The 25,740-nt window shown below is 27.1% G+C and overlaps 1 protein-coding gene across 1 annotated transcript in view; it reads right to left on the bottom strand.

Moving 5' to 3' along the window:
- Positions 1–24,073, bottom strand: part of LOC100198684 (ribokinase) — a 30,894-nt gene extending 6,821 nt beyond the window's left edge. The window contains exons 1-7 of the mRNA XM_065805874.1: positions 23,940–24,073; positions 21,558–21,690; positions 21,173–21,236; positions 21,024–21,086; positions 14,271–14,435; positions 11,601–11,692; positions 5,641–5,844 (exon numbers count right to left, since the gene is read on the bottom strand). Coding sequence (XP_065661946.1) covers positions 5,641–5,844; positions 11,601–11,692; positions 14,271–14,435; positions 21,024–21,086; positions 21,173–21,236; positions 21,558–21,690; positions 23,940–23,983 — 765 coding nt within the window. The 5' untranslated portion in view covers positions 23,984–24,073. The remainder of the gene's footprint in view (positions 1–5,640; positions 5,845–11,600; positions 11,693–14,270; positions 14,436–21,023; positions 21,087–21,172; positions 21,237–21,557; positions 21,691–23,939) is intronic.
- Between the last annotated feature and the right edge of the window lie 1,667 nt (positions 24,074–25,740).

The raw sequence follows: 25,740 nt of genomic DNA, 5'->3' as shown, positions 1-25,740 counted from the left end.
TGATTGAAAAGTTTTTAAAAAATGTATAGTTACTATCATAGGTTTCTTTTTAAACGATAGCAAAAACAGTTGGTAGACTTAGTAAAAGTCTCAATAAAATAACTCCGATAACACATAAAAGACAAACAAAGTACTTAGATCTGGAAGAAACATTTTTTGGGTCTTATGCATAAATAAAAATAATAAAGCAGTTAATAACAATAAAACAGTTATAGCTGTAGAAAGAAACATTCTTTAAAACGAAACAGAAGTTCATCTCTTTTAAACAATTGGTGGTCTTTCCATGGATAACTTTAAAGGAAGAAAACATTGAATAGAGCTGTATTACTAAGTTTTTTTGTTTTGTTTTTGAAAGAAATAAAGATCCAAGAAAAAAAATAAGAATAATTGCAAATCACTTAATTGACATCATCCTTGAGAAATTTTGGTTATCTGCTCATACATATTAAAATTGATTTTTGCATTGGGCATGCTGCTTCTGACCCAACTCAGTCAAGCAGGAAGATGTTGTTGATCAGATTGTGCACTTAGTAGCTGCAGGTTTTAGCAGTAGGTTGAGCAGAGATAATACTACCCTTTCTAAAAACATCAGTTTTAGATCAGCAATGAAAATGGAAGAAAAATCAATTGAAAAAACTTGGATTCCACCATGAATATTTAGAAATTCATTAGGAATCCAAGTTTTTTCTTTTTCCAGCAGTTCATTTGAACGTTTTAAAAAAACGTTCAAATGAACTGCTGGAAAAAGAAAAAGCACTTATTATGCATGTAAGGTTTATTTTAAAATTGGTGATGGTACTGGTCATATGCAAAAACTTATTTATCAAAATAATTGTAAAAAAACATAAAAAAAGCACTTTTTTTCATTTTTTGTTAAAAAACGTAATTTTTTATGTAATAAAACCAAAAATAACAATTTTTTTTCGAAATATTATTTTTGAGATTTTTATGTAATTTCGCTATATTTGAGGGACCTCTTAAAATATTTTTTATTCAAAAAAATTTTAAACCTAGTGTTTTTGTATTAGATAGAACACATTTAAGGGGTGGAAGCAAATTATTTTCAAAAATGTTGTTTTTTGGGACACCCTAATATATATATATATATATGTATATATGTATGTATATATATACAGTATCGGACAAAACGAGCGCAACCAAATAATGCTAATTTAGTTTCTTTATATATAAGTGCTGCATTTTTTCAAGTTAGAGAAATAACTATGTAACTGTTTAGAGACAAAGTTCTTCAAGTTTTATTCATCACAAAGTTCATTATTTGTACACGAAAATTAATAAATTAATCAAAAGTATTAAAAAAAGTTGATTTCCTTCTGGAAAAAATAAGTGCAACTCGACAAAATGTTGACCAAGCTGTATTTCGCTATCAATATTTCATGGCAAATCCTTTGTTGTCGATCACAGCCTTGCATCTTCGAGGCATAGATTCGATCAGGTGATCAATGAAACTTTGTGGAATCGCTGCCCAGGCCTTTTGGATTTGTTCAAACAGTTAATCCTTATTACGAACACCTTCACGATTAATTCTGCGGTTGACAATCTCCCACAGGTTCTCAATAGGGTTGAGATCCGGAGATTGAGGCGGCCAATCCATCACTGATAGGTGGTTGTCTTGAAACCACTGCCTGACTACTTTTGCAGTATGTTTCGGATCGTTGTCTTGCTGAAAAACCCATTTTATTGGCATATTCCATTCAGCATGAGGTAACATAACATCTTTCAGGATATTTTTATACATGAAACGGTCCATTATTCCATCATTTCGATGTAATGGGCTCAGACCGTTAGCAGAAAAACACCCCTAGATTATTACATTGCCTCCACCATGCTTCACGGTCTTAAGGCAGTAACGTAAATCGAGGCGTTTTTTGGCCGGTCGACGTACGCGGCAAATGCCATCGCTCCCGATGATGTTGAACTTCAATTCACATTCCAGTCAATATGAGATGTAGCAAACAGGAGTCTTTTCTTCTGGTTTTTCAGTGAAATCAGCGGTTTCTTTGCAGGGCGTCGAGAAAACAATCCGGCTTCAACAGCACGTCGTCTGATTGTTCGGTCTGATACAGGCAGCTCTAATTGCTTTTGTATCTCGACTGATGATATCCAGGGATACTTCTTGACGGATCTGACAATGATAGAATGCTCTCTAAAAGTGGTGGAACGCGGTTTTCCACCTTTGTTATCTGCTGCCAACTTCCCCGTAGAACGATATTTGGAACATAGTCTTATACGGTCCATTTTTTCACGCGATATTTATCACAATTACTTTTTTGTGACATTCCACTTACGTAATCGCCAATAATTTTCTTTTTTAGTTCCAATCCAAGACTGTCGGGAGCCATTTTTGCACTTGAAGTCATAAAAATAATAAAAATAAACAATCACGCTTCTCAAGGCTTACCGTGTTACATTTACCTTGTGATGATACAATAATGCTCTGTGGAACACAACGTCTTGGTTGCATGTGGACTGTATTGATGTAATGAAACGCTTGTTGTATTTCACTTCTTGTATTGATGTTCTTCGATAAAACACTTTGATAAAACTCACTTCGATAAACTGTCTTGATAATACTGACTGATTGACTTCCATATACTGACTGAATTACATGTCTGTCGATCACATGTCTGTCGTACTGAATTACATGTCTATCGATTTACATGTCTCTTATATAGTAAAATAAATCTGTGTGAACCTGTTCACGAAGATTCTAAATGCTTTTTTTCGATACTTCTGGAAGCTTCTGGAAACTTCCTTTAATTATTAAATAGTTCGTTTCGTTTTTAAGACATGTAAAATTAGGAACGCTTTTTAGCATTGTTTGATGTTGGTTGTAAATGTTTTGTCCAATACTGTATATATATATATATATATATATATATATATATATATATAATATATATATATATATATATATATATATATATATATATATATATATATATATATATATATATATATATAGCCAATTCTGTGAGAGGGAGAAAAAAAAAAAAAGCAAAAAAGTTATGAAAACACATACTAAACTCCATAACTTTTTTTTTAACTATTTAAAAATACTTTTAAGCAAAACTGTTATTAAAAAAATCATTTTATTATACCATAGCATTGTTTTAAAGTTGTAAGGGTTGTATAAAGTTATAAGGGTTGTAGTGTTAAAAATTGTATCGTATATTCATAATTGAGGAACTTTGATAATGTTATAGTGCATTTTTTAACATATTATATGTTGTTGTTGATAATCATTTATACTTTTTTCTTGCATCATTGATTGCCTTTTTTTATTTGTTGTTTTTAAGAATCGGATTTTTTGTTACAACCGCCACAATGGAAAACACATAAAAATACTTGTAAAACTTCAAGTAAAAACTATGAAACTCAGCGTATAATAACATCAATATGTGCTAAATACACATACCTAATGATTTTTTTTACCATGCTGTTTGCTGCATTAAGTCTGACAAAGTGTTTTTTCAGATGTAGTAAAAAGTAAGCATTACAATCGCTACGCTACGTAGAGTTAATTTTTGAAAAAAGTTGAAGACTTTAATACTATAACTTTTACATACTAAATTATGTGATAGTATTTCACATTTTTGGAAAGTTTCAAATCATTTCCATTTTTGGTTCATTTTTAATAGCTTAAAGAGTGTCAAATGTTGCGACTGCCATCTTGTATATAATACTTATAAGCTCTAGAATCCTACTCACTTTCTCTCTATAAGTTCAATAAAAGGAAACAAATTAAAAGATTAAGAAGATGTCCAAGTATTCTCTTTGTCCAAGGACATCCTTTTTTCTTTTTTTATGTACTTTTTGCAAGTTGCTGCTTCAACTAATGACCTGCATTTATTTTATTTGATGAGAAAGTTTAAACTAATTTATCATGAAGGTACAGGAATGAATCAATTAAACAAATTTTGGGACTAGGAATCTGGTCTTTTTTTTGTCTAAGGAATCTATGAACTATGCAACAAAAACTTTGGTAAGTAAAAAACTTATAAACATAACAAGACCTACAGTACTTTCTCCAAGCCAAACTCAAAATTCTCAAACCATAGCATTCTGATATTATTAAAGAAACAAAGAAAAATCCTTTAAAGGATTTTTCATTGGCAAAATATGATTGGTTGTTTTTTTCACCTATTAAAATTAAACAAATCCCAGGAGTAGCAGAACATCCCAGGAGTGGTAAGACATCCCATTAGGGCATTGGAATCAATTCAAAGACCTCAACATTACAAAAAAATGTGTATGTGTACACAATGTTGCAAAGCAAGATATCAAAACTAGTTGTTTGTTGAAACGCATCAAAACAACTTAAAAAAAAAAAAATATTTTAGTAACAATTGATCAATTGCAAATTTATAAATCTTTTAAATAAAATCTTTTACATGAAAAAACAGTTAAAAAAACAAACTATTTTTACATGATATGAACAGTTAAAAACAAATTTTTGAGAATAACCAAAGTTAAGTGGATAATTAAAACATATAGATTTTTAGATCTAAATTTGTTTATGCTTTTTGATTCTTTAGATACACTATATACAATTTGTAAAAAATAGTAAAAAATAATATAAAATAGTCAAATGTAATAAAAATTAGTACTAATTCAAAACTATTTAAGTTAAAGTTTGTTAAAGTAGCAAATACATTCTAAACATAAATATTTTGTCATTTAATTCCATGATTCAGTAATAAAGTATTAATTAGAATCAATTTAATATCTTATTTTACTAATTTTGATTTTATCAGACAACTATCAATTTATTCAGGCATCAAGACATTGACAGGATATACTTAGACACTTTCAAGATATATTCAGACTCAAAAGGAGCAGATTCAGATATCATTAGGGGGAGATTCAGTCATCATCATCATCATCATCATCATCATCATCATCATCATCATCATCATCATCATCATCATCATCATCATCATCATCATCATCATCATCATCATCATCATCATCATCATCATCATCATCATCATCATCATCATTCAGACATCAAATAATCACTATTGCAATAATAAAAAAAAAATAATTTAAACTAACAGATTTAGTTATTAAAGACATTTCAACATATATATTCCAAACAGCAAAGATTAACTTGGCTGGCATTAATAAAACCATTTTTGATTGTAAAATTGAGTTACAAATCAATTTTGTAAATGTTATAATACCTCGAAAAGTTTTGTGAAATGAAATGAATTTTTATGAATTAATGAAATAGACTTTATTATTAATAAAACTCGTTTTTATTTTAACAACTAAAATAAATTAAAATATATCTCATTCCTAATAAATACCCATAAGGCTAACTTTAGGTTTACTTAATATAAACTTTATTATTTTTTAAAACAATATCTTGTCAATTATTAGAATTTTCTATAGCAACGCGATTGGAGATCACAACTTTTTATAGTTATATTATAAGAATCTTCTGCAGCTAGATTATTGGAATCTTGGATTTAAAGTATTTTGTTAGGTTATTATAATAAAAATGTTTATGTTTCACTAAAAAAATCCAAATAACTTAATGAAATAGTAATAGCTTTCACTTTTATTTAAGTTATTGTTAATAATGCTAAAACTTTAAAAAATAAAAAGATATACCGTAGTATCAACTACTTTATCAACTATAGGTGGTGTCAGTATATGATGAATAGCATCTGATCCTTTTTCACCAAAAATAGCTCCATATGAACCCATTGTCAATACCACTTTCAAGGGGCCTTTGCTAAGTAAATTACGAATTGCATTTTCGCAATCTGTTACAGGAAAATTCAAATTAATTGATAAACCTGTCAATATTTCTGCCTAAAAACAAAAACACACGCACATGTACACAAATTAAAGACAATGACATGTAAACAAAAACAAATCAAGTCACACACAAATGTATGTACATATGTATATGTGTATAATATATATAAACACAAATGCAGCTGAAAACCTTAATAATGACACCTAAAAAAACAGTAACAACCAATTCTGGATTGTTTCAGAAAAGAGTTTTATAACAGCCTAATAAATAAAACTAAATATTTAAAAAACATACTTATATCTCCAAGGTTGTAAGGGCATACTTTGGTAGAGGCTATCCTTATCTCAGCCATATAAACCAAAAAAAGTTAGATGTACTAAAAAGAGAGCTCCTAACAACTAAACTGCTGTTACATATATATGGGATTTTATACTTGATTAATTTATAAAATCAAAAAACTTATAAAAGATAGTAGGTCAGTGCATATCTGACAAAGCAATATTATAATAATAAAATATCAACAAAACATGAATATAAATTACCATTTTTTAAAACATTGTTTAAAATCATCATAGAAGATTTTTTATAAAAGCAAATGTATAAATTATTACTTTTATGCTCACTGTGTGCATATTTATTAAGAGTGTGTATATATATATATATATGTATATATATATACATATATATATATATATATATATATATATATATAATATATATATATATATATATATATATATATATGTATATATATATATATATATATATATATGTATATATATATATATATATATATATATATATATATATATATATATATATATATATATATATATTAGTATTGGATGCAACCACTTACAACTTTGAGCACAGTCCTCTAAAGAGAAGAGATCTAAACCTGAATATATTTATTCTAAACTCTCACATTGATGAGATTTTAATATTTAACTATGCTTAATATCAAAAGATTTTTTAATGAAACTTGCAATATATATTAACTTTGATTAAATGACTTTGATTAAATCGTACAAATATTTTCTACACCCTTCCCCTGCCGTTACTACCACCGAATGAAAATGTAACTAAAGTTGATGGTGGAAATCCAATTAAAGTTAGAGTTCATTTTTGTTAAAAAATATTAGTTATTTTACTTAACATTAAACTGCAATCATTATTTTTAGCTGCATAATAAAATATTGTCAAATATACAATTATATCACAAGTAATCAATTCTCTAATCAAGTAGAGTACTCAATGTAAAATTTTATTTGTATTGAATGACTACAACAAGTTGAGGAAATAAAAGAAAAATGATGAGGATTTTCAAATGTTTAAAAAATTTGAACTAAAATATAGTAAATGGCTCAAGAAGGAGAACTTGAAAAAATTAAATATTTTAAAAAAAGGAACTAACTACAAAAGTGTTCACAATATCATTCATTTTTTTAATTGATTAAAGAAGAAGAAAAAAAATTTTATGTTTATTTACACGAAATGTTTAAAAACAAAAATTAAATGAGGTGCAAAGACAAAATATAATTGTTTTATTAGCCTTACAAGACCTGTTTACCTTCTTAGTTGTCCTATAAATAAATTATCAACAAAAAACAACTGACTTCAGTAGGAAATGTGTTAATTCTTAAATGCTGAAAAAAGCTACTGGTTCAGGTCATCAAAGCATTACCTTGCCTATCTAAAAACATGTCTAGGATTTGACCTTTGGGTAATTACACATCAAATCACTGAGTCCACTGAACTGTCTTCCCTTTTTTTAAAAAAATCCTTTGACATGATTACTATTTAGAAAAAAACATAGGATGCAAAATTTCAGCTAAAAATGTTGAGCAGTTAACAAGATAGGGCAATTTCGGTTTCCTAAAAACTCAGTTTTCATGACATTCAAAAAAAAATGTTTTTCTAAATAAAATAAGCTGAATTCAATAAATATACATTAAATGCTGAAATATGAAGGGAACATGCTTAAAAATTAATAAAATAATTAGTTTATATGACTCAACTTTGGGCTCAATATCTAAAAATACCTTTGTTTAAATTTATTTTTTTGCTTTTAATTTTTTGATTTGCTTTTAGTTACTTATAATCTTACATGTCACCAAATATCTAACAAGAAAAACAACATCAACATATACTAGAATTTTAAAAATACATCCTAGATATTAACTATCAAATTAAAAAAAAAAGATTAAATATCAAAAATATATCCTAGATATTAGATAACAATAATTTCAAAAATATATCCATTTTTCAAGAAACTACTAAAAAATATTTGCAAATATAATAAAGATAACTAAATGTAATTTAAAAAATTACTGAAAAATATAAGTTTTACAAGGTATCGAAGGCATAAATTATTTTAACTGTATTTGTAATAGTTCACAATACTTTTGCCATTTTACTAGTATTTCTTTCATTTCTGCTTTTTCAAACATAAAGTTTCTACAATAACTAGAGCAAGCTTATGGAACAGATAGTTTTTCAATGTTTTTGTTTGGAATAAAACAGTAGAATTTGGTTTTGGTTTGGTCATTTCAAACTTTTTTTATACGCTGCCAACCTTTTACAGTACTGGCAGTTTACTATAGTACTGGCAGTTCCATCTCATGGTGACTTTCTGCAGAACATAAAAAAAGGTTTCATTCAGCTTTAAGACCTAATCCACTCGCAAGTTGGTCGCAAGATTGTAAAAGCTTTTACACTTTTTTACTGCCCTGTAGTAACCATCAGTGAATAAATGTAAATTAGAGAGGTCCAGAAATTTTGTTCTTAGTATGGATAAGATTAGTTTATATATTTTGTGCACAAGGGTTACATTTTGTGTAATGCCAGCTGATTTAAAACAATAAGAAATGTTTTAGAACACATTCATTATCTTTATATTATATCATAATTGATGTAAAAAACATTTTTGGGTGTACGACAAAACCATCTTCATATTCTCCAAAATTCACATACAAGTAGGTGGTGAACGGTTCTTTATCAGGATAATCATAAGACTGTGCAAGCATTCACAGTGTTATGCATGCACACTCTTTATTTTTTACTGAGCAAACAATTTTCAAAGTAGTACGCTCCATCAACAATTAACAACTAGAATGTGTAACAATTGCACTTGGCAAAATGCACCAATTTAGTCTAAATGAAGCAAATTTGGAGTAGCTTATTTGTATTTCAGGATTGTTTTCTTTGTATCATACATATAGTGCCTTTAAATTACACAAATGGATTTTTTTTTATTTATTTATTTTCTTTACAATGCTTACATAATATTTTTTTCCAGATATAGTTCAACATAAATCACTCGAGTCATAAATTATTTTAATAGAAACTTCTACATCTTTATGGAAGACCTTTATACAATGGAAAAACAGCTAACAATTCTTTTTTGTTAAAAATCCGCCATCTTTGCTTGGTATTCTTTTAATGATAAAATATTTAAATTTTACAGCTACTCGCTAGTGATTTTCTTGGTAATTGCATCGAATGGATCACAACAAGCTTACTGCCATATAATATACACTTTCAAACATTTTTAGATTTTTCACATAATATTGTTAAGTTTAACAATTCAACAGTGTAAAGATATATTGTTTTTTTTAATCATTGTTTAATGTTTCAATAACGTCTTATTGGCCTTTGCATGCCTCTGATGTCATTAAGAACACATCTTAATAAGATAATTTACTTGGTATGAATCATATTAAGGAAGTATTTTATAAAGCAAATAAATATATTCATCTTTGAAAAAAGTTTTTAATGTATAAATAGTTCAAACATTTTTAGATTCCTCCTTTAGCATGATCTTTTGACCTGGTAGATATTGTTAATTTTTATCAATATTTTTATTTTTATTTAACAAATTGTTTATTTGTTATAACTCAAAAATATTTTTACAAATTAATGTGGTTCTATAGCTGAACTTTTTATGAACTATATAATTGCCAAAATTTGATAAATAAATATCACACTTGGTCAGTTTTTATAAAAAAATAAAGCAGGATGTGTTTTTAGTAGTTAAAATCATTAAGTTTTATATGTAATTATGCAAGACTACCTTAAAGGGATCCCAAACCTCTGAGACATGTTGTGTTCATATTAAAGAGAATGATAGAAAAAAAATTTGGGGCTAAACTTTTTTAATTATAAAAAAAGAATAAATGCATACCAAGAAAAACTTTTTTCTTTTAGTTGAAGCTCGCCTTGTCCGTTTTGTTGTAGGCCAAAAAGTCTTCATAATATATGCCACCATCTACAGACTTGATAATTTATTTAAGCGCATTTTATTACTAAGGATTTTAGTACATAAAATCATTGACTTTTTTTGTTTGTTTACATTATCGATCTCTTAAACAAACAAAAAAGTCAATATCATAATAAAAACTCTTAGAAATAAAACGCGCTTAAATAAACTATCATGTCTATAGATTGCCGCACATATTATGAAGACTTTTTGGCCAACAACAAAACGCATTTATTCTTTTGCTTTAATCAAAAAACTTTAGCCCAAACAATTATTTTATCTCTTTAATATGAAAACAACATGTCTCAGAGGTTTAAGATCTCTTTAAATATAACATAATTGGTCATTTTTTTCTAAAGAGTCTATAAACCAAATTTAATACTTGATTAGAACTCAATAAATATGTTTTTTTTAAATAAGTTATTGAAAAGGTGATTTACCTTTGAAATTATAGTTCTATATATTTCTGTTCTTTTTTAAGTGAGATTTTAAGTGACAAGTAAGATTATAAGTAACTAAAAATATAAAAAATAAAAGCAAAACAAAACAAAAAATTAAACAGGGGTGTTTTGAGATATTGGACCTCAAAGTTGGGTAATATAAACTAGCTGTTTTATTAATTTTTAAGTATGTTCCCTACATATTTCAGTATTTAAAGTATATTTATTGAATTCAGCATCAAAAAAGCATTATAAATGTTTATTTTCATATTAAAATTGAAATATAAACATTTTGTGTGAACTTTTTTTTTTAACATGCAACAGCCAAAGAAGTTTGAAAAAAATATGGGGACCCATGGTTCAAAATTTCCTAAACTTTGGGTGATTTAATGTGGAATTACCCCTAAACTTTGGGTGATTTGATGTAGAGTTTTGGGATCATTTTAGGATGTGTTGCTGTTTAAGTTATCTCAAGACCGAAGCATGATTTAAAAGATTGTATTCAGAAGGGAGCTCAAGTTAGATAATTAGTTAACTCTCAAAAAAATTTTGATATTGGTTCAAACTCGTTTCTTTCCTTCTTTTTTTTCTTCACATTTTAAGTTGAAAATTTAGAACTTTTATAAGAATTTTCTTTTTTTATTGGTTTTTATTTTGATTAAATATTGTTTTCAATTTTCAGAACAGCTTTAACATTATTTTAATAATTTTATTAACACTTTAATTAACGACATGAAAATTAATTTTATTAAACATTTTTAGATAAAAAATGACTAAAATAGTAAAAGCATAAAAAAAAGAAAAATTACAAATTTTGTGGCATTTCAAACTTTAAGTTACTAACTTTGAATTAGAATCTTTATAGTTTTGAGAGTATTGTTTCTTGATTTTCAAATCTTTATCAATTTTTAGAGCATTCTATTATAGAGAGAAATAAATAGATGTGAGGGAAATAGGTTTTTTTTTGAATAGCACTGTCATTAGACATAATTGTTAACATAGACAAATTCCAAAGCACCTAAAGCCATAAACATATTTGTGTATATAATACATGTAAATGACATAGTCCACAAAACTTTTATCATAAAGGATATAGTATAGAAAACCTCACCTCAGTTTCATTACAACATAATATAGATGAATACATCAAGAACTCATTTGGTAATTCTTTCAATGCAGGAGCAGGATTAAAAATAGTTGTAACTAAAAAATAATTTTAATTAAATAAATACTCTTTCTTTCTGTGTACATATATCCATACATGCACACACATATACATACATATATATATATATATATATATATATTTATATATATATATATATATATATATATATATATATATATATATATGCATAAACATATATAACTATGAATGTGTTTAGATAACACCTCTAGCGTCACACACACATACGTTAATTTGTATATATATCATAGAGTGTTTAGATAACAAATTATTACACTATATTCTTTATATATATATATATATATATATATATATATATATATATATATATATATATATATATATATATATATATATATATATATATATATATATATATATATATATATGTATATGTATGTATGAACAAAAAAGGGATTAAATCTAAATCTGAATTTAAAATCTCTCAAGATTTGCTTAAAAAATGAAGTTTTATGAAAACAAATCTTCTCAGGCAGGGGATGTTAATTTATTCAAACGTTTAACATAAAAGCTGTGTGTTTAATAGTTTCTTTACATCAAATCCAACAGCAAATAAAAAAATACGTGGTAAAAAAAAAAACTAGATAAAAATAAAAAAATACATAAAAAAAAGTGATACAAGTAAATAAGATCTGCACCTGTGGTTTTTAGGATAGAAAAATATTAAACATTTTCAATAATAATGAACATATTTGAGTTGCTGATTCAGCTCATTATGCATTCAATCAAGAATTTATGGAAGCATATAAAGTTATAAGTAAGGCATGCGCTGCGAAAAAATTAATTTCTTATCAGTCAAGTTGAATAAGACTATTTATGTGTAAAACTATTTACACTGTACAGAACCCATTGCCAGAACACAACAAAAAAGATAAAACATTCATCATTGAATGGAGTAGTAACATCTCACAGTGGTAATAAACATATAGATATTCATGAACTGTCAAAGCACTGTAAAGCACTGTAAAGCATGTAATATTTGGGAAAGCTGAGGAAAAAATACTAACACAAATGAAAAGCTATCTCTTTAAAATCTCGGTAAAATTAACTAAATCTTCAGGACCTGATAAAGCCAGCAGGAGCAATTGAAGTATTTAGAAAACTGATTTCATTTCATGGATTAGTTTACAGTAAGTTTCTTGGAGATGGTAACACATTGTATTTAAAGATGCTGTTATTAATGAACCTTTCGTACTTTTTACCATTGTAAGTTAGAGTCTGTTAAGCATGTGAGTTTTTCTGCTGTCATCAAATTTAACAATGGATCTAAAATAATATTTTTGATGACTGAAATGAAAGAAAGGCCTAATTACTAAAAGACAGCTTAAGAAGAAGATTACAACAGTTACATTCCTTGAAAATATTGAGTCTTTGTGATATTTTAGTAATTCGTGTTTTTATTTTTTGTGTATAAACAAGATTTCTCAACAAATTGTTTTAGTTTGAAAAACAATTTCTCTAGAATTGCTAATCTAATCAACTTACAATTAATTTTTTACAAGCACGCTGGGTTTTCAACATTATGCTTTTTTACATAAGTGTCAATTGCCTCTAAAACAACACTTCCTTTTAAATATCCGGATTTGCATGTTGCCCATTATCATTGTTACATATTTTAATGATCACTTTTAAGATACTAAAACTATTTAATAATTAAATGAGCATATTATTCAATTTATGTTACTTATATACATCCACATTATGTGTGTGACAATACTAATAACATTATAAACTTCTGATTAAGGAATATAAGAGGAATATCATTGATCTTACAGGTTACTATAAACAGTCAACTTAGTTGCTAAGGTTAATTTGAAAGTGTTTAGAAAACAAGGTATCTAAATAGAGTTTAATTTTAAGCACAAATAAATTGATCATAAAAACTCTACATAAACTTTTATGATTTTTGAATATCTTTTGATATTACCTTACTTTGCTACCTTATAGTAAATATTTCCTATAGGAAGTTTGTTAAGGTTACTAGCAACCTTAAAAAAAAAAGACGTATATTGTTTTAACACTAATAAAAATCTTTTCAGATAACCACACAAACAACCCTGATTACAACTTTAGACCAGGCTAAATTGATTTATAACTGAACCATCAGCCATAATTAAAAAAACACAGGAGAAAAAAAAAAAAAAAAAAAAAAAGGAAGAGTACAAAGTAATAAATTAAGAAAAAGGAAGAATACAAACAAATAGATTAAGTACAATTAAATTACAAAGTAATTTTTTAATTTGAAAAAGGTTAAAAAGAAGAACTTTGTGAACAATTGTCAGTTTTAAAGAGAAGTCAATTACCACAGCAAATCATTTTCTGTGGCTGTTACACTGCAGCAATGTGAGCAAGTTTTACAATGATGAGCTTATGGTTTATAGCGCATGTCTCATAACAACTTTTATAATAACAACTAATATAAAAATGTTATAATACATTAACTTACATTATAAAAATTATTATAGTATAGTATATATATAAATAGTATATATATAGTATATATATATAAATACTTACATTTTATACATAATATAACTCATTATATATACTTCATATTTTAATTTAAAATATAACCTCCGTTTTCATATGCAATCTTTAAAGCATATAGTGTTGTTGCCAAATCAACTTCAAGTTGAAAAAGAGCCACTTTAGCTTTTACTATGGTATCTATAGAAGCTTCAACTTGATTGGTTGAAATACAATTGTTTGCTCCTTTGGTTATCACAATGCTATTCTCACCTATAATAAAGACTTTTTTATAAAGCTGTACAAACTTTATAAATGCTATTTCTAATATGTAAAAAAACAAACAATGAAATTAAACCTATAAATTATTAATAACTTACCAAACAAAACCAAGTCCAACAAAAGTACTAATAGAATTTTGTTGGACTTTTTTGTCAAAACTTTTTCAAGGTGACTTAATATTATTAAGTGACTGACAGCAACAACTAAGTCAAAAGTTGTTATTTAACAACTTTTGATTTAATAGTTGCTGTCGGCAGCTATAATAGTAGTGAAATATTAAAAAAATTATTTTATTTGATTATAATAGACAAAAATGTAATTATTTTAAACTTTTTAAATTGTAATATTTAATATTTTTAGTAATATAATTAGTTTATTAAATAAAATTTATATTTAAAAAAAAAATGTAGTTAAATCTCTATAACTTTAACTTAAATAATGTAGATTTTTTCGATTCTCTTGAATTCTATTTTTAAATTGTTATTTTGCAGTGCATGTGATGAATAAAATCGCCCAGCGTGATATTTTGCGCGTGTAAAACTGAAACACGTTATTAATGAGCTTGATTATGCATGCTCGACATCAAGTCTTTGAGAGCGATATTCTGAGTTTGTAATGGGTAGCCATGTGATCATCCATAAAAAAAGTAAGCAAATATGGGGAGGGAGTCACTCAAAAGTGTACCAGTGTGTAAAAGGGAAAGGGTGGACAATTTTTTGTTTGAATTTTTTTTTCTATGTGAAGTCCGGGAAATCAGATAAAAAAGCTTTAGTTAATGCACTTGTCTATCTACCAGAAAAAATGTTACCACAGATTTGAGATTGAATAAAAACAATGAAATATCGCCATTTACTAAAAGTTGACAACATAACTTTGTTTCCTATTAGTGATGTGCCATCAGCAAAGGCCGATTAAGGCTAATTTTAGAGTTTAATGTATGTATATAAAGGTAATATCTTAATATTAGGTATGCAACTTGCATATGTAAGGTATGCCTATGCACCTGTTTAGTTTGGCTTAATAGTCAATACCGATGCATCGGCCAATGCCGATTAATCAACCGATGCCATCGGCCGATGGTTTAGCCGATTAATCAGTTGCTGGTTACCAATAGCATAGGCTAGTAGGTCGAATCTTTTCTGATGAATAGGAACATATTAAATATGTAATTTAAACCCTTAATATTATTATGACACCCTTAAATAAATACATTAAACCTATTATTAGCCACAATCGGCATTAGCCGATGGCACATCACTATTTCCTATTCAATAGGCTATTGGAGTTGAATCAACATGCTTGATTGCGGACATTCTAAACCACAGAAACGTTTTTAATTTAATTTAAAGTAAATAATAGTTAAAAATAAAAAATAAAAAGATTAAGAATATTTCTTTCATTTAAAAAAGATGTGAAAAATTAAAAAAAAATAAAGCAAAAGAATCTTACATTTTCACAAAATCTTGTGGATTAAAACTTTTGATTTTTCAAAATTCAATTAAGTTTTAATTTTTAATTTAAATTTTCTATTCTCATTGGGACAAAACATTTTGAAAATAGTAAACATTCCATTCTATCTGTTAGCAGTAATGACTTCATAACTGTCCATCCATTGCTTGTACAAAACAGAAAACTGCTTTCTAATTTAAACTGAATGCGCGATTTAATTATTATCAAGCGAATAATTTTTTATATACTTGATTACGTACTTAATAAATATATAATAGACTTATACCAATATAATATATATTAGTGTAAGTATATAAAAATATAATATATACTTATACAAATATAATATATAAATAACTTATATTCTGATGTAATTTTGAGAAATGCATTTGTGAAAATAGTGATATATTTTTTATTTTGTTGTTTGTAAGCATGCTTCCAAAAGTTTCCAAAGTTATGTAACAAATATATTTGTTATACGAATTGTTTATTGTAAGTTCAAAATTTTTACTAAAAATATTTTCTAAAAAATCACCTTATAATTTTCTCCCTCGCAAGTTCTTCAGACGAGAGTAATTTTTTACTCTCGTAACGAAACTAGTGAGCGTTACTTGTCTCTCTCGAAAGACCGTTTACGGGCGTGTTTCACGTGACCGTTACGGGCGTGTTTCCGCGCGGAGCGATTGGTCACACTTCATCACAAGGCCTGATTTTGCTTTAATTTTTTATTATTTAAAAGAAGCAAAAATTTATAAAAATTATTAAAATAACAATTATTTTATAAAAAAACTATTATTTAAGATTTTTTTGAAATTATAATTAAAAAAAATAAACTTTTTTCATTTTTAGTATAAAAGGTCATTTTTTTTGCAATAAACTACAAAATAACAATTTTTTTTTTAAAAAATAATTGTTATTTTTGAAATTTTTATAAAATTTTGCTTCTTTGAGACCCAACATGACATACTTTTGAAAAACTTTTTTTTTTATAATATTAGGAACCTGTTTGATGTATAAGGGCCTTGTGGCACCCGTAAAAATATTTTTTATTCAAAAATTTTTTAAATCCAGTATTATTCTATTATATAAAACACATTTAGGGGTTGTCAGCTGACATTTTTAAAATAAGTTGTTTTTAGCACCACCCTAATACACTCTTAAGTTTTTTCTACTTTTGTTTTAGTGTGTAGCAGAGTTGTTAACTGGAAGATTTTGCACAATTACGGAAAAATAAAATTCTTTCGGAAGGATATTGAGAATCAGGAATTTTTATTTGTATCAAATTTTATGAAAAAAAAAAAAAAAAAAAGTCAATGTTCATTTCGCAAATGCTTCTTACGAAATGTAGCCTTTCACAAGTTGAATTATGAAATAAAACTATTTTGCTACATACGAAAGTAGCGCTTACGGAAGTCGCACTTGCAAAACGATCTTATTCATTAAACAACATTTTGAAGTCTATAAAGAAAGTTTGTTGGCCAAACAGATATAATTGTAAAAAATAAAATTTCTATATACCAAAATGTTCATAATAAAATTTTATTTTCAGTATTGCAACAAATGAACATTTTAAGGTTTTATTTTTTTAAATAATGATAAAAAACTAAATTTATTTTGAAAACTCTTTTGCAACGCAACTTGCGAAACAGTTCTTAACGGAAAAAAACTTACGAAACGCGGTATAATAAATATATTTAATTACGTTTTATGAATGAAATACCTATAATTAACTACGTAATTAAATACCTAATTATTATATGACATTGATAAGATTCATTTGTAAACTTTTATAAATAAACCTAGACTTTCATAAAATATACTTTTTAGAACGCCATTAATGAATAAGAATTAAATAATGAAGATAACTTAAACAACGTTAACATACGAATGCAATTGTGTAATCGAGAAACAATAACTTGGCTGAAATAAAAAAAATATATATAATTTAAGTGATAAATGCTAAAACTTAATCATATAATAAGATGCCTCACTTATAAAAAAAGCTCCTACTTGTTTTTAAATAGAATAATTTTATGTTTAGTTAGTTAAATGTGCTTTCGCTTTTTTAAATGCTAAAAGTTGCAAAGCTCTAGCTGTTTTGGAGAGCAGTAAAAAATTAGTTGCAAGATTTTGTAGCAAAAAAGTGGGCATGTACAATACAACCCTTCCCCTTGTCTTCACCCTTAAAAACAATTTTAACATAAACGCTCACCAGGATTATACAAGCGCTGAAAGTTTCAGGGCTGTAGCTAGTCTGAAAGATAGTGATAAATTAATTGCAAGATTCAGTAAGAACTGACAATGGCTAAACAACACTTAAAGTTCAATTAAACTTTGTAATGGAACCAAATAGTTTACTAAGTTTTTATATATGAGAATATATAAAATATATAAATAGTAAACCTCCATTTCTGCTAAGCCAAAGGTAATAAACAACCGAAAGTCAGAAGTAAACTAAAGTTGGTACTTGATAAATATAAATATATATAAACACTGGCAAAGAGACATGGCGAAGGGAGCATTGTCCTTTCCCTCAAAACTAACTCAAAGTTTCAGTTTTTTTTATTTAAATTTTAGCTGCATTAGACCCCCTTAATTTCTGTTTCAGCCCCTCCCCCTCCTCTATCCTAACTTTCTTAACCTTTCTAGGTCACTGTGTATATATATATATATATATATATATATATATATATATATATATATATATATATATCAGATATGTATGTATAAACTATTGAAGAATCATTTAACAATACTATTGTATTAAAATAATAAATAATAACATTTTTTTGTATAACAGTTTAATGAATGCTTTCGAGTCTTTTCCGTAAGCGCACATTTCAAAACGCTCCTTCCTTAAGGAACTGTTTCGCAGGTATTTTTTCGAAATGATTTGTTTTACAAGTTTCTTTTCATAAAGGGTTATTTTGGAATTATTATTATTTTTTTCGTATAATCTATTCCGGAAGGTGAATTTGCGCATGTACAACTTCTGCAATAGCAACTTAAAATTTGGAAGATAAAAATGCGAAATTTTCATAAGTTTTTGTTTCTGGCAAACAACCCTAGTATGTAGGAACAAAATACTTGTTTTATCAGTACATTTAAATTTAGATCAATAATACCATGTAATAAGAGTTATTTAATTTTTTACCATAATTCACTAGTTTATTATGTAATTATCTAATATATTATGAATTAAAAACTCTATGTAACAAAAAAAATTAACATTAACATTGAATCATTCAAATATTTGTTTGAGATTAATTTTAAGCTTTAATATCAATTTTAGTATAAAGTTTAGTTTAAAAACATTGTCAAACAACTCCTCATTAGGGTGTTGACTTTTTCACAACCTCATTTCTCTTTATCATATTTGGATGAGCTTTCATTAAAAATTAGATAAAATCTTACTTTCAAGGTGATTTGATAAAAAAGTGTCATGCACAAAATGATTTAAAAGATTTTATTTATTAGCTTTTTTGCCTAATTTTTGAGGTCCCATTAAGCAGTTACACGATTAAACACAAGCTTCAGAGTCACATATATACAAACATTTAATAGGGTCATCAAACACACAAGGAAGTCAATTATTTTCGATAATGTCATTGGACAGAATAAATCTTAGTGGGAGGTTGTCCTTGTTGCAGCAGGAATCATACAGGTCTTGAAAAACTTTGATCGCACACTCACAGCACTGATTGCTTTGGGCAATGTTGATTGGAGATTTGCATGTTTTGCAGTGGTTTTGCAAACATCTGAGACCTTCTGAATAGTCATTCAGCATTGCAGGTAGTTCATCGAAATCTTCAGCACGGAACAATTGACTGATAAACCAATGGTTAGCCCATGATTAGGAAATGAATGAACAGATTTTACGTAGCCTGTTACAGGTTTCAGGCATTAGAATAAACGCAAGGGCAAGAATGGCTCAAGAGTTCCAGCGTGCATTGCTGATGTTTGGGATCTGTTGAAATTTTATGAAAAGTATCTCATTCATCTCAGTATGGTGACAAACAACATAAGTGAGATGGTAAAGAAACTTCATGTCGCCTCTCCAGCTGCCTGTTCCCTTAATCTTATTTTTACTGTTGTTGAAAGCTGATTACAATTTATCATGATTGCTTATCAAATCCTTCACAAAGAAGTACTCAATGTTTGGTGATTTAGTCAACCCATTGAACTCATTGTACATTACAACACAAAGGATGCGATCCAGCACATGGTGTTGGCAAATAATGAGCTTGGGTTTGTGGTTACATCTCTCTTCAAACATTTGTTGCAGCCGAACAACAACGCTTGTCAACAACCAATAAAAATTCCCAATATTTAGTATAACAATAGCAATAAATATTCCCAATATCGCCAAAGAAAAGGTAAAAAATATATTCCTCGCTAACTCCATGGTTATATTGTATAACAGTATTTTTTCATTGTTGTTTTATTAAAACAATTGACTGTTATAAAACTTCTATATCATCATGTATTTATTTAATTAATAACTACTAAATATTAAATGAATATAAAAATAATAATATAAAAATTAATTAAATTAAAAAATACTTTTTTAAAAGCCTATTTTCTACCTTTTTATCGCTAAAAAAACAAAAACAATTACTAGAATAAAGAAGCAACAAAATAAAAGTTCAGTGGAAATGACAAAAATTATCATCCAAACATAATAATTTAATTTTCTCGAATAAATCTGTGCAAGACTATCTTGCTGGCAACCCCCGTGGCCTGTTAAGTTTATTTTAGATGGGCTATTTGTAGCTTCTGCACTTATTTGCTTCTGCTGAAGCATATATATATATATATATATATATATATATATATATATATATATATATATATATATATATATATATATATATATATATATATATATATTAGAAAATATTGTATAGTTATAAGCTCACCAAACATTTTAGAAAATATTGTATAGTTATAGGATACTTTAAACCAGATACTTTAAAAAAATAATAATTGGAGAATTTCGAATTAGAAAATTTGTGCTGTATTACATGATAAAAATTTGAATTGTGAATAAGAGAGATTCTGCATTGCAAAAGAAAAAGCAAAAGTAAATTATTACTTATGAAAACTTGTATGCTTATAGATTAAACAAACCTTTTTCATTAACAGTAATAGTAGCAACACCTGTGGTGGCAGATAAAACTGTTTTCAAATTTGCTAAAACAAAACATTCTCTCATTTAAATATATTATTATACATAATAAAAAGACTTTAAAAAAATAAAAACAATAAATCAACCATACTTATATCAACACCAGCAGTGCTAAATGCTTTTAAAAACATTTCTCCAAACACATCATCACCAACCTGAAGCATCAACAACTATTATGATTATCATCTGCATTATGTAATTCTATAAAACATACTGATACCCATAAAATATTATTTAAATATTCATAAAGATGTAAGCTTTGTAATATAAATAAAACTCCTAAATATAGATATAAACTTCAAAAAACTAATAAAGTACAGACCAATCATTTTGTAGAAAATACTCAAAATTTAGTTAAAATTAGTTCAGTAAACATTTTTAACTTATTTTTCAAAATAGTAATGTTTATGAAAAAAAATAAAGGCAAAATACAAATAATAGACAGACAATCATCTTAGAAAAATATATTGTCTTACACAACCAATCATTGCAGCTTTTGCACCAAGTTTAGCAGACATAACACATTGATTAGCTCCTTTTCCTCCACAACCTATGACAAACTTTTCTCCACACAATGTTTCACCCACTTTTGGAAAACGCTCAACATAACTAAAAGAAATAGTGACTGTACAACACTAAATTAAAGCCTATATTCCATAGAATATTTTCCATTGTTATTTAGACTAGATTCTACCTACTGTATTTGTATTTGATAATAATAGGCTAACTGCTATATTTGTATTTGTATTGTACTTAAAAAATTTTTTAAATTATTTGAGTTTGATTGAGGTGTATTTGTAGTTCCATAAACTATATTGACTGGCGTTTTTGGAAAAAACCAAGAGATTCATGATGATTTGTTAAAAGAGTTGCTTTTATTTTCTATTTAGTATGCCAGTTTATCAGTGCTGTCTTTAAAAAATATTTATATATTTTTTTAAACAAAATACAAGTATTTGTATTTGAAAAGTGCTGATTACATATATATTTGTATTTGTATTTGGGAATCTAGAATTAACATATTTGTATTTGATCAAATATATTTGACCCAAAACCTAGTGACCAATACTATTTATAATATATGCAGGTAACAAAACTAAAAGCAAACAAAGCTGACTGCAAATCGGTTGTTAAAAATTTCCACAAATATAGCTATATTTGTAGAAATTGGTTTAGAAGATTGGTTAACTTAACAGTTCTGTACATTCATATAACAAATAAAATTCAGTTTAAATAGAAAGATGCTGTTTTAATTTGTCAAAAATTATAAACTAGTTTTTAAAAATTATGACTAGTCAAACTACAAGTTGTCTGGATACAACCATCTAAAGTTTTTTTTACCCCATAAAACAAATCCTTCATTGAAATCAGATGCCAGACATTTTGTCAGGAATAATGAACAATGGTTGGTTATCCCCCTCAGATGTGTCTCAAAGAGAGCCCAATAGGTACCAATCCTGGTACTATTCCTAATTATTATCTATTATAATAGATATAATTATTATAATTATATCTATTATAATGTATATTTAATTATTATCCAGGTTAATTTAGGTATTATTTTGAGGTTTTCTTTTATTTGCTATATGTATTTGGAAAAGGCAGTTGAATTATTCAATTTTTTATTTGTGAAAAAGCGTTTGTGATTAGTCTATTATTTCTCCCATTCATCTTCTGAAAGGCCAAATACACTTTTTCTAGGGTGTTAAAGAGTTTACCTGATGATTGCTAAAAGCGTTAAACTTTTGATAGTAAACATTATGTGGTAAATCTCTATAATATAAAAATTGAAAAATGTGTGATTTGGTTTAATAATCTTGAACTTCTAAATTTTTCAAAGATAACCTTAAAGTAGAATTATCAATTTATTAAAGGTTTTGTTAAGTTTTTTACTTTTTTTTTTTTTTTTTTTTAGATTATTCACCTCCCCAAGGCCCGAGGGGGGCCACTACAGTCGAGGAGGCTACTCATTTTTTTGTGTTTTTTTTTTTTTTTTTTTTTTTTTTAGTTATTATTCGTGGTGCAACCCTCTCTCAACTCTTTAACTCCGAAACACAAACCTTGCCGAGCAAGGCCGCTGCGCGGAGAAACTAAGTTGAGCGCGGTACTTCCAGGGACGTGGTGGGAGTCGAACTCCGAACCTCTCGCTTACAAAGCGAGCGCTCTTACCACTACACCACTACCGCATTTTTTTTTTTTTTTTTTTAGTTATTATTCGTGGTGCAACCCTCTCTCAACTCTTTAACTCCGAAACACAAACCTTGCCGAGCAAGGCCGCTGCGCGGAGAAACTAAGTTGAGCGCGGTACTTCCAGGGACGTGGTGGGAGTCGAACTCCGAACCTCTCGCTTACAAAGCGAGCGCTCTTACCACTACACCACTACCGCATTTATTCCATTCCACAAAGCTGAGGCGACCACACCATCAAGGAAGCTACTAATTATTTTTTTTTAAATTCACTATTACTATTTATTTTAAATTGTTGTTAAAACCCTCTTACAACCTTATGGCTTCAAAACAAAGACCAATACTTCAATACTTCAATGCTGCTGCAAGTAACAAGTTGAGCACTGTACTGCCAGCTATGTGGTGGAAATTGAACTAATTATTTCTTGCTTACCAATCTACCACTACATTAGTATTGCAATGTAATTTGAGAAAAAACAATCCATTTTAAAATATCTATAACTATTGATTGGCATAACACTTCTAAACATTAGGTATCCAAATGAGTTGTACATTATTTTTAAAAGTTATTTTGTTTAAAAATTGTCATCACTTTAACATTAAAACAATAACTTACTTACTGATATTTGAAAAAGCACTGTAATTATGTTTCATAAAAAATGAATTACTCACCTGAAAAGATCCGCATTACAGGATCCAACAACAACTACGTCCATATTTGTTATTAATTTTTTTATAAACTGTAAAGTAGAAATATAATTATATAAATGTTTCTATATCATCATCATCATCATCATCATCATCATCATCATCATCATCATCATCATCATCATCATCATCATCATCATCATCATCATCATCATCATCATCATCATCATCATCATCATCATCATCATCATCATCATCATCATCATCATCATCATCATCATCATCATCGTCATCATCATCATCATCATCGCCATCATCATCATAATTTAACAACTTTTTGCTGATAAAAATGAACTTTTGCCTTATTAAAACATCCATATTAAGATATACCTATTAGGGTGTGTTGATTTTCACTTTTTTTTGAAATTTGATGATGGCTAGTATTTTTTTTTTGTAAATGAGTATGCAAAACATGAAAATAAATTTTATTTGGAAAAAAAAATCTTTTAAGCTACTTTTTTTCACCCTTAAACTATAATTTTATTGGACTTTTTATTCTTGAAACTGAAGGTTGCCGTAATCTCCGAAGAAGATCGCATTTATTTACCAAACCATGAAGTAAACTAAGATTTAACTTCGTTCGCAAAATCCTGCATTTCAAAATTTAGTTTAACAAACAACGTGTAAACAACAATTATGTTTTAAATACACACTCTCCTTTTCGCAATGTTTATATTATTTTTAGATTATGTAGGAATGATGAACTGTGTGTCTTACATTTTATTTATAAAGCATTATAAATTGTAGATTTTTTGTTTGTTATTAAATTTTAATACCTTTCAAAAATTTGTGTGTGTGTATATATATATATATATATATATATAAACTTTCGAAAAATTGTTTATGTATATATTTATTTATATAATAAAAGTTTATATAAATAAAATTAATTTATTTTACAGAAAGATGGCTCAATGTTTTTAAAAAGTATTACTGTATTAGTAAAACGCCCCCGTCTTATTTTTTTATTTGAAGATAAAGTAAAGTATTTTTAGAGCATAAACAATTTTTTGAATTTAAAAAAAAATATATATATAAATAAATGTCATATACCACCAAAACCAGAAGTAAATCAGCTTGTCAACTTAGTAATTTGATTGGAAAGAGTTCAGAGTTTCTTCCATCAGAACTCCCAACTTCCAGAGATATTCTCAAGTATGGCCTATATTTAAGGGAGATTAGTGAAAAAAATTACAGAAACTATACTGTAGATCAGCTTGTAAAAGATATTATTCCAGGAATTTTGTTACAGCGGAAAAAAGCTAATTCTCAATTTATAAATCCAGTTATTAATTCTGAAAGAAAAATCAAATGTAAAGTAAAAGATTTGTGGTTATTGGCTGTTAAAGTTAGTAATGTAGCCTCACCAATTAGAAATAGATTTATGGAAAAACTTGATAAACTTTTTGATTTGTTTACATGCAATTGTAAAATACTTTTTTGCTTAGAGAATAATTGTGAAGAAAACTGTGACAGAAAAGCTCACATTGTATGTACTTGTAAAAAATAAAAAAAAAATCCTCTTCTTGAGTTGAACTTTGTTAGATATCAAAGAGAAAAAGTTGGAACCAAAGCTATCCTTCAAATAGCTGGCATTGATCATATTGAAACTCGAAAACAAAATAAAAAAAATAAACAATTGTCAATAGAAAATCAGGTTTCACAAATAAAAAAATAAAAAACAGACCAGGAGATTGTTAATCAAGAAAATGATTTTTTTTCCCCCAAGAGTGACTCAGACGAAGTCTGTGAAGATACAAATGAT

This window comes from Hydra vulgaris, chromosome 09 (genome assembly GCF_038396675.1).
Source record: "Hydra vulgaris chromosome 09, alternate assembly HydraT2T_AEP".
NCBI lineage: Eukaryota > Metazoa > Cnidaria > Hydrozoa > Anthoathecata > Hydridae > Hydra > Hydra vulgaris.
Note: the sequence above shows the minus strand (reverse complement) of the source record. Positions and strands in the feature narration are given on the sequence as shown.